This window comes from Coregonus clupeaformis, chromosome 16, assembly GCF_020615455.1.
Source record: "Coregonus clupeaformis isolate EN_2021a chromosome 16, ASM2061545v1, whole genome shotgun sequence".
NCBI classification, from domain to species: Eukaryota; Metazoa; Chordata; class Actinopteri; order Salmoniformes; family Salmonidae; genus Coregonus; species Coregonus clupeaformis.
This window is the reverse complement of record NC_059207.1, coordinates 18,200,451-18,211,353: the sequence shown is the minus strand read 5'-3', so window position 1 is coordinate 18,211,353 and position 10,903 is coordinate 18,200,451. Positions and strand designations below refer to the sequence as shown.

Sequence of the window (10,903 nt, the reverse complement as noted above, 5' to 3'; positions counted from 1 at the left end):
ACTCTGGAGAGCTCTGCGAGGGAAAAATAAGAAGCCTGTACATATAATACTTATACCTTGTTGCCCTGTTATACAGTTGATACTGTTTATATCTTTATTTATTTTCAGGCCCATGTGGCTTTGAAGAGAGGACAGAAGCCAGAAGGTTGAGAGCCTCACCTCACCCCATACCACACAGGGAGATCAGTAGTGGGAGGCTCTCAATGCTGCAGACACCTGCGATTAAGACTATGTTGCCTTTGCACCAACCGATTTTACCATCAGTACACTTTTTGGGGGGCATTTCATTTAAATGCGTTTAGTTTTTCTTTGAAACCCCAATTCATATCAAACAAGTGGATTCTTAAATGGTCAAAAGAAACCTCACTTTGCAATAGCTTTGACAACATTTCCGGTGCCCTCTATTTATTTGTGCAACAAACAATCCAAAGATAAAGCCTTACACTCACCAAGGAAAGCCTCTTATCTTCGGTGAACATTCATTACTAGAAAACATTCATGACACATGTTAAGTTAGACCAAGGAAAACAAAAACAATGGGAATGTTATACTTAAACACGTAACATTAGCTGAAAGACACCAAGGGCCGTATCCAAGACAACCTGATTTAGCAATGTTTACGCAATATATTTGTTTACCTACTATGTTTAGGCCTAAATGCTATTGCGTGAATACTGCCCTGTGGGTTTGGTTGAATCGAGCCCCAAGTCTCTAAACTATCCTTGAAATTAATTATCTAATAAATGAGCATAATGGTTATGTAGCATGCCACTTGTTACCAAAGTGAATGCTTTTCTATTTATTGATTACCTATCTGGGGTCAAGGGGCCTGTGACTAGAATTGGGATGGGGGAGAGGATCTCTTTTTCCGCTTGTCTTATTTACCTCTGGTGTTCAAGTCCCCCAAAGAAAGATAGGGTAGTTACAAATCAGTCTCCACGGAAACAACTCTGTATCACCAGTCCGGTCTCCATGGAAATTATTCAGCGCTGGTACGGTACCAATACTCGGAAGCATCTTCTGTTTGAGGACAAGAGCTCAAATGATATCAGGCGTATGTCTTAGCATCCTGTCTCTGCGTCCCTTCATCAGTTCCAGGTGCATTTAACCTTGGAGAGGTTGGAGCAGAGATTGTTTCTCTGTGGTCTCTGGTTGGAGAGATGCATGCCGAGATGCATCCACTCAATCAAAGAGATGCATGTTGGTAGTAAGTGCCCAACCCTTCCCTTCTGTTAGCGAACTTTGATTGAGTGGATGACTGAAAGAGAAAAATGGGGAACCTACCAAAAATTGCAAAATAAGTGTCCTTTTTGTGTTCAGATCCCTGTCAGGGCAATACAGAAAATGAGTTATTTGTAATATATTTTTTACAAAAGGGTCTTCATCTTGTTGACTGTGTGAGACAGAGTAAGAGATGGGTATGTTCATTGAGTGCATCTTACCACTCTGTTCCACAGCTTAAGAACAAATTAGAATTTATATAAATTGTGGTTTTACATCTGAATAGGATTTGGTTTTACACAATTTATAAGGAATTTGAATTAGTTTGTAGGAGGCATGTGTATGTGAACCCTGGGAGGGATAGAGACCAGTGTTGCCAACTGAAAGTCGCTATATGTAGTGAGTTCAGACCCTCACAGCGACTTTTACTTTTCATAGAACCTAGTGACAAATTCAACTACTTTTCAGGCTGCCTTTGGGAATTTTTATACCATTTAACAACTTTTCCCACTCAATTATGCCGCAAACAAGAGTGGGAAAAGCTGCCTATGCAACAGACGTCACAGCAACAGCGCACACACAGGCAGAGAAGCACAAGGGGAAGGGGTTTGCGGCAGGAGAAGGGGCGAAAATGCAATGTTGGGGACTGCAGCAACGCAAATTGGAGCCGTGAAGTTGTCACGACAACTGCAAAATGTAATCTAGCGACAAATCAAGCAGCCAATAGCAATTCCCACAAAAAAGATGGTTGGCAACACTGGTAGACAGCATACATGCCAAATTGGTGTCATCAAAAAGCATGCAATTCTGTTGAACCGTTTAATACAGACTCATCAAATAGTTGAAAGAGAAACAACCGTTCTGGTTTATATCACTTTGTGATATAATTTACCACAAGTAAAGCTGCATAAACTAACCCACTAATTATGCCTAATGAACGTCAATGGGAGGGGAGATAAATTAGGAAACAAAAAATGCCATAATAAAACAATTAAATAAATCTGCCCCCATACAGCTGTTAAAATGAAGCATATGGGCATGCTTGACAGAGGTTAAAACAAAACTCAAGGTAAAGTAAGTGCTAAGGGGACGCCTTCAAGAAGGGATGGAGCCAGCAAAAGAGTATGTGTGCGCACGTGGGAAGGAATCAGAAAGTATGGACAGGACGAGGCTGCAGCGGAGTCCTCGGTAGGAAGGGTTTGGGAGGGAGCGAGATAAACAGCGAGGAGAAGGAAGGTCATGACTCTTCGTTGCCCGAGTCTTCCTCGTCATTGAAGCCACCCTCTCCTGCCATCTGGCCCACTGCCTCTGCATCATCGTCCTCCTCCTCCTCGATGTCAACATCGTAGAGGTCATCGTAGAGCAGGTCCGAGCTGCTGTCGTGGGAAGGCACTTTGGTCTGGATGCAGTACTCCGCCAGCGTAGTAGGCACCTTCACGCCGTCCCGCTCCGCCTCCACTTTAGTGGACACTATCTGCTTCCTGAGAAAGATGGAGAGCGAGAGAGAAATAACGAGAGGGAGAGAGCACAACCGACAGTATATACAATGTGAGACAGACAGAAGAGTGAAAGAGAGAAAGGTTCCAGATAGAAAAATTAAGTGATTGATCGCACTGAATTTGTATGTTTAGTTGTATGTGTGTAAATGAGCATGTTGTTGTTTGTCATTTTGTGTTTAAAAGAAAGTGAATTCTAAGAACCTGATGATCTCAGCGTAATCTTTGTCCTTGCCCTTGCTGTCTCTCCACTTGCGGAACATAACAGAGGCATCAACATTGGCCGGGGAGAAGGTGTTGGGCTCATTCAGCAGAGAGATCACACTCAGTAGGATGGTCCTGAACACACAGACATGTTCATATACAAATGTCAAGAGAGTCAAGAGTGCGTTCAGTTGATGAAACATTTTACAATGGTACGTACTGAAAGACACATTCTCCCGAAACGTTGCACACCATTTTTTTACTCTGAGGTATATAACTGCTTTAGTTTTGTGGATGAAACCTCTGACCTTTGAGTGTGACCCGAAGCAACGAGTGGCGTATTTGATGAAATGGTAAGAGATGTCCAGCATCACACCGCACAACCGCCCTCTGAGCCACCATCATTACAATGTTCCTCAACAGGTCGTTCAGAACAGTACCATGTCCGTTCACGTAAATGTTTGCTAGGTTTCCTTCATCCTGAACGCAGCCCAGGTGTTTTACCTGACATTCTGGGTGGGGTTCCATCTCTCAGAGGGCAGCTCTCCGCTCCGGGGGTCGTCAACAGGCGGGTGAAGGATGGAGATACACACGTCCCCATTCTGTAGACAAGCAACATGTTACACTCCACAGCAATAGCAACAACTGGCCATAAATTCCTATAATCACATAAAACCAAGTCACAAAAACACACACAAATGTAGCGGGGGTCAGTGTGCTGCTAATAGCTTAGCTTCCTCCACTGTCCCGACTGCTCCATACTGGGCTCGAACCAGTAATCCTGTTTCGCAACACGTTACCGCCCTCCTTGACAATGTTCCAACGGGTTGAGCCACCCAAAAGGTACCAATTGGATGTCTCTATCCGAGACATTTCAAGCTAGCTGTGGAGTGAGGTTACGGTCCGTTCTTAACTTACACAAACATACAATGTGGTATACCTCACCTCATATATGTTGGGGTGCCACATCTTTGTGAGGAAACGGAAAGTAGGTGGACAGTAAGGGTAGTCAACTGGAAACTTAATGTGTGCCTGGGAATGAGAGAGAATCAGTGATGTGTGAGGGAAGGAATACTTTGACATTTCACAAATAGTGTGTTGAAACCAAATGGTGGGTTTTGGCCTGGGTGACAGGTAATGACTCAGTTGAAAAATTACTGCTACAAGTGGTATGCCAAGTTTGTGAAACAGTGCTCTCTAGGCCGGGGTATGAACTCACGTAGCCCAATAATGGACTAAAGGTTCCTAAAGTTACTCCTTAGTCCAAGGACCTTCCATGTTCTGTTTAAAGGGTGAATTGGCTCTGGAAGCCAAAACAGCCAACTACTCCATCTAAATGTGAATCGATTGTCATTTGCGGTACGGTTCTAGAAACATAAATCCCTCTACTTTCATATCACATAAAAATTATTTCACAAATGCAAATCACACACTTACTGTAGATTGTTTTAACACAGTTGCAGCCGACAGTATTTTTCAGTGACAACACATTTGTGGCATCTGTCTTCCGTTTACACCATAGATTGTGGTTTACACACAGGTGTTCAGCAACACAGATAGCTAATTAGCACAGGTAGTCCACTCGGTCTTCAGTAAACAAGCACTGTAACATGGAAATATGGCTGTGTGAGAATCCTAACCCTATAAAAGGTGTATCAATTTAACCTTTTGTTTTTTGAAAATTATACTATTTCTCTCACATTTTCTGCACAAATTTGTTTACATCCCTGTTAGTGAGCATTTCTCCTTTGCCAAGACAATCCATCCACCTGACAGGTGTGGCATATCAAGAAGCTGATTAAACAGCATGATCATTACACAGGTGCACCTTGTGCTGGGGACTCTAGAATGTGCAGTTGTCGTCACACAACACAATGCCACAAGTTTTGAGGAAGCGTGAAATTGGCATGCTGACTGCAGGAATGTCCACCAGTGCTGTTGCCAGAGAATTTTATTTTAGAAATTAGAAACCTGCACACTGCTCTTGCTAGTATCACTGCTCTTTAATAAGCTTTACGTATCGGCCTCAAAGCCTTCGTCAGAGCTTTTAAAGGCCTTGAGGCCGATACTTAAAGCGTATTAAAGAGCAGTGATACTAGCAAGAGTAGTGTGCAGGTTTCTTATTTTTTCACATCTTATTCAACTGTTACCATGCACCTGCAAAAAAGATAGCTCAGATGTGCGAGTGCCTTTTGAATTTTGAATGTTAATTTCTCTACCATGAGCCACCTCCAACGGTATTTTAGAGAATTTGGTAGTACGTCCAACCGGCCTCACAACCGAAGATCATGTTATAACCACGCCAGCCCAGGTCCTCCATATCTGGCTTTGTCACCTGCGGGATCGTCTGAGACCAGTCACCAGACAGCTGATGAAACTGTGGGTTTGCACAACCTAATAATTTATTCACAAACTGTCAGAAACCGTGTTAGGGAAGCTCATCTGCGTGCTCATCGTCCTCACCAGGGTCTTGACCTGACTGCAGTTCGCTGTCATAACTGACTTCAGTGGGCAAATGCTCACCTTCGATGGCCACTGGCACGCTGGAGAAGTGTGCTCTTCACAGATTAATCCCAGTTTCAACTGTACCGGGCAGATGGCAGACAACGTGTATGGCGTCGTGGGTGAGCAGTTTGCTGATGTCATGGTGGCGGTGGGGTTATGGTATGGGCAGGCATATGCTACCGACAATGAACACAATTGCATTTTATCGATGGCAATTTTAATGCACAAAAGCTGAAGAACATACGTACATCCAGGTACTTTCCGCAGGTGCTGGAGTTGTAGGCAAACTCATGGAAAACAGAAAGGCACATTTTAATGCACAGACATACCGTGACGAGATCCTGAGGCCCATTGTCGTGCCATTCATCCGCCGTCATCACCTCATGTTTCAGCATGACAATGCATGGCCCCATGTCGCAAGGATCTGTACACAATTCCCGGAAGCTGAAAATGTCCCAGTTCTTCCATGGCCTGCATAATCACCAGACATGTCATCACCCATTGAGCATGCATGTTCCATTTCCCACCAATATCCAGCAACTTCATACAGCCATTGAAGAACTGGGACAACAGATGTGTTGCGCTGCATTAGGCAAATGGTGGTCACACCAGATACTGACTGGTTGTCTGATCCACACCCCTACCTTTTTTTTAAGGTACAGTATCTGTGACCAATAGATGCATATCTGTATTCCCATTCATGAGAAATCCATAGATTGGGACCTAATGAATTTATTTCAATTGACTAATTCAGTAAAATATTTTAAATTGTTGCGTTTACATTTTTGTTCAGTTTATTTCTCGCCGATTTGAAATACAAGGTCCTTATGTTTCCAAAACCGTACCACAAGCGAGCGTCGGGGCTCTTAACAAAACTTCCCACTACAGAAGGCGCCTTCCTTCAATGACTCTTACGTGTAATGTAATAGTTAGTCATGATTAAGGGCTAGCACTCACGTTGGCCAGTCAAACACTGATTGTCTACATATAAATATTACAACAAAAGTGTGTTATGTGTTGTTTTATGTCTATACCATAGACTAGAGTTAGCTACAGGCCCGGGATCAGGTGTACTGCCCACAGACAAGACAGACTAAACTCTCCCTCACCTTGAAGTATCCCCCCTCGTAAAGTGTGTTGGGGGGTCCAAATATGGCCACCTCCCAGTTGTACAAGTCTGACTCTTCTACTGGGGTGATGCGGAAACCCTCCACTGGTTCCTCTTGGAGAGACTTCAGTTCAAGCATCAGTGCCTTATGAGAGCTTGGCATCTGCTGCTGCGCCATGGTGACCCAAGAGTAATGAAGTGTCAAAACCGGACGACCCCGTTTGCTCTCGCGCTTTGGCAGCTTTCTCAACAGCCAGTCAAATAAAACAGAACCAATTCAAATTGCTCGTCCCAACAAGCAACATCTGGTTGTCATATAAATGGGATGCAAGCATTACCCACCACGTCTTGTTGGTAGGTGGCTAGCTAGCTATCCATCTAACGGTGCAGCCTGCTCTAAACAAGTAGAGCATTAACTAGCTAACGTTAGCTAGCGAGGTAAACAAAGCCACAAAACTGCTGCTGGCTCTGTTGACAGTTCTGTAGATAACGAAGAAGCTACTTTTGGTAGAGACTAAAATATTTCTATACCGTTTTATGACACGCCAAATGTTTTATCGCCGCATATTCCTCGATCTGCGCATCTGTTATTGTTTTATCCTGGGGAAGGTTAGGTGGTGCCGTTTACAAATTATATTCGTGGTGCCGTTTACAAATTATATTCTGTCCCCACGTTCAAAATATAGCTAGCGTCTTTGATATCATCCAACCATTTTAACTTGTTTCATAATGTTATAAAAAGTATAATTAGATGACAAACGGTGATTGTTTTTCCTGTGTCATTCGTCCGTTCGCTGTCGATCTGTCTAGAGTCGGCAGGTCCAGCGGGTTGTTTTGACATTTGTTTGTTTGTGTGAGCGCTCGCTAGCTGCTCCACGAGTCTCAAACTCTACCAACGTTTATGATTAGTTTTAAAACCCTCTTATGACTAGCAAAATCTCTTCAAAACAACTACAGTGTTATAAATGAATCCAGATTTGTGTAGGAACTTCCTTTCTCTCTCTTGTTCCCCGCTTTGTTTCCAGGAGATTCCACTGCGCTTGCTGCTTCGCGCACTTACGTTGCAGCGTAGGCAACACATTGCACTTACGTTTTACGTGAAAAACTACGTTCAAAATATAGCTAGCGTCTTTGATCTCCAACCATTTTAACTTGTTTCATAATGTTGTAATGAAAAGTATAATTAGATGCCAAACGGTGTTTCTACAGTTTTTCCTGTGTCATTCGTCCGTTCTCTGTCGATCTGTCCAGACTCTCGGCAGGTCCAACGGGTTGTTTTCAGTCACTTGTTTGTGTTCGGGAGGATTGCTTCTCTGTAACCCACGCCCCTTACGAAACAAAATTGCAGAGTGCAGTATAACCGCAGTACACTGTAGTATAACTGTAGTTAGAGTGCAGTATAACTGCAGTATGCTTCAAATACTACGTCCAAAATAACACCGTATTTTTTTGCAGTTATTCTGCAATTACTGAGTCCAAAATACCACAGTTGGCTGCAATTAATGCGCTTTTACTGCAGTTTCTAAACTGCAATCATTTTTGTAAGGGGTGCTGCTAGTGCTCGCTCCACAAGTCTCAATCTCTACCAATGTTTATGATTAGTTTTAAAGCCCTCCTATGACCAGCAAAATATATTTAAAATAACTACAGTGTTATAAATGTATCCACATTTGTGTAGGAACTTCATTTTCTCTGTCTCTCTTTCGTTCCTCACTTCTCTTTGCTTCCAGCAACACCTTGCACTTACGTTACAAATATAATGTACTTTATAAACGAGCCTACATAGAACAAAAGTTAAGCTATGTTCTAAATGAAGAATACAGTGATTCAGCCTACAATAACTTAATTGTAGATCAAATTCATGAATTATTGTAGGTTTACAAATAAGACAATGAAGTAAGGAAAAAGGCTAGTTAGACTTTTAGACCTAGGCGAACCACTTCAGACACAGCGGTGACTGTTTGTTGGTGGGTGGGGCAGGCCTCTGTGCAGGTGTAGTGGTTCAGATCCCACCAGACACTACCTGGCCTCTTCTTCTACTTACTGTCTTACAGGGCAACTTGGGCAAGTACACCGCCACTTATGCCATAAAGGTCGAGACCTCTTGGAGGAGACCACCTACACAGTACACTCAGTACACTCACAGATGCTGCTCTCTCTCAAGCAGCATCCCATGCACAAACCCAGAGGAGAACACAGGAAAACTTCCAACAACAGACCAGATGGGATATACTACAAAGCACGATCAATGAGTTAGCCAGCTAACTTTGATAAACAACCAGAAATAACTATTGATTTTCTGGTTCATTAATAAAGCTAAACTTAGATATGTGTTTTTGGTTGTTGAGTCAATTTCTTTTTTGAAGAAATTCATACATGGGCTACTCAATACATATAGCCTCACAAAGCCACCTGATCCCGCGAGCTTACATTAAATCCGTGCAGCGTTTAATGTAAACTTGTGGCATCAGGCAGCTTTGCAGGGCTACAATACATAGGCCAGTTGTAAAATGTAAGTAGACTGTGGGATGACTAGGTGTATACACACCTTGTGTTGTGACCAATAACACAGTGACCCGACAAGCTCAATCTGAACCAGTTGATGTCTTTTGATTAATATTTGTATACCCGGTGGTTACAGCAAAGTGAGCTTAGTAGGCTAGTGTTATTAATCACATACAGGGAGGCTAAACTTTCCCTATCTAGACCACATGTCAAACTCATTCCACAGACGGTTGAGTGTCTGTGGGTTTTCGCTCCACTCTTGTACTTGATTGATAACCCCTCACCTGGTTGTCTAGGTCGTAATTGAAAGGATAAACCAAAAACCTGCAGACAGTCGGCCCTCTGTGGAATGACTTTGACACCCCTGATCTAGACTCTCTAGATACAGAGGATCACTTCCAACACAGGCCTGAGAAACCGTGGGGATTATCCCACCGCTGCCACCAATGCACTAGTGATTGAAGTGAGATAGTTTTGGAGCTTGAACCTGGGATTCTGTAGTTAAAGGGCAAACACTACCCAAAAAAATCACTCTGGGAACCCTCCAATGTAAAATCATTGAATTCAGCACATTGTTACATGTCAAAATGATTTCACTCCTTGAATTCAATGTAAAATGCAAATTTCTGCAATGTCAAAATGATTTTCCATGGATTTCACTTGCAAAATTCAAGCCCAGTATTTCCCCCTGACGTTCAAGCCCTGGTAGCTCGCCGTGATCGTATAATGGTTAGTACTCTGCGTTGTGGCCGCAGCATCCCCGGTTTGAATCCAGGTCACGGCATTACGATATACAATGTCATGGCAAAAGAGTGCTTTTTAGATGTCTTTAAAATCAACTTTGGCTCCCCCACACAACAAAAAACAAGGTAACTCTGACATCTATAGCCTTTGGCACACCAGCTAACAAGCTACTCAAGATAGCATTCAAAATCATTGCACAAAGAACAGCAGATAAAATGCCAGGAGCTCAGCCAACAACCATGTGAGTGCGGTGCTGTGTGTAAATGGAATTGTTCCATATGGGACTGTAACTCTGATCTGGATGCTGGATGTATACTGTACATCCAGTATAGACGCCTTTCCAGTACAGGACACACTGCCATCACGCACAGATGCACGCGACTCTTGGCTGCAGTAAGCCATGCCATCTGCGCCCATTCAACATAGCCTAGATGTACGTTTTTATTACTTCTAAACAAAATAATTTGGGGGGGTTCTCATATGCTTACAATGATGTTTTGATTCTTGCTTGAACAGTCGCTAAGATTGTATTTGGTTGTGAAAAATAACTATTTTGGATGCAGCAGTTGTTAGCTAGAATGCTAATGCTCATTGACATAGGATGTAGCAAAAGCTAGCCAAAGAGCCATTTTACTGGTTGAAGTGTTTTTTAACTATAAGGCAGTTGATTTGCGATGATGACACAAACATTATATTAAGCAGGACATTCATACAAGCCTTAAAATCCAATTATAATCCAAAAGTAGCGTGAAATGCATTCATAAGTAACATGTAAAACCTGTGCGCATCGCCCTTGTGCGGCAATGTTTGCAAACACAGAAAGGGGTCTATAGCATCAAGCTCAGAGTTACAACATCCTGCATAGCATCCAGCTCAGAGTTAAATCCAGCATCCAGCATCCGGTTCAGAGGTACATCCAGCATCCAGCTGAGAGTTACATCCAGCATACGGCACAGCGTTACATCCAGCATCCGGCTGAGAGTTACATCCAGCATCCAGCTCAGAGTTACATCCAGCATCCGGCTCAGAGTTACATCCAGCATCCAGCTCAGAGTTACATCCAGCATCCGGCTCAGAGTTACATCCAGCATCCAGCGTCCGGCTGAGAGTTAAATCCAGC

General features: G+C 43.1%; 1 protein-coding gene across 1 annotated transcript; it reads right to left on the bottom strand.

The window, feature by feature from the left end:
• Positions 1–378: 378 nt before the first annotated feature.
• Positions 379–7,788, bottom strand: LOC121584553 (ubiquitin-conjugating enzyme E2 R2). The gene is made up of 5 exons (XM_041900501.2): positions 6,536–7,788; positions 3,867–3,953; positions 3,426–3,523; positions 2,922–3,056; positions 379–2,702 (listed from the first exon to the last, which is right to left on the bottom strand). Exons 1-5 carry the CDS (start codon positions 6,710–6,712, stop codon positions 2,459–2,461), a joined length of 741 nt encoding a protein of 246 aa, XP_041756435.1. The 5' UTR covers positions 6,713–7,788; the 3' UTR covers positions 379–2,458.
• Between the last annotated feature and the right edge of the window lie 3,115 nt (positions 7,789–10,903).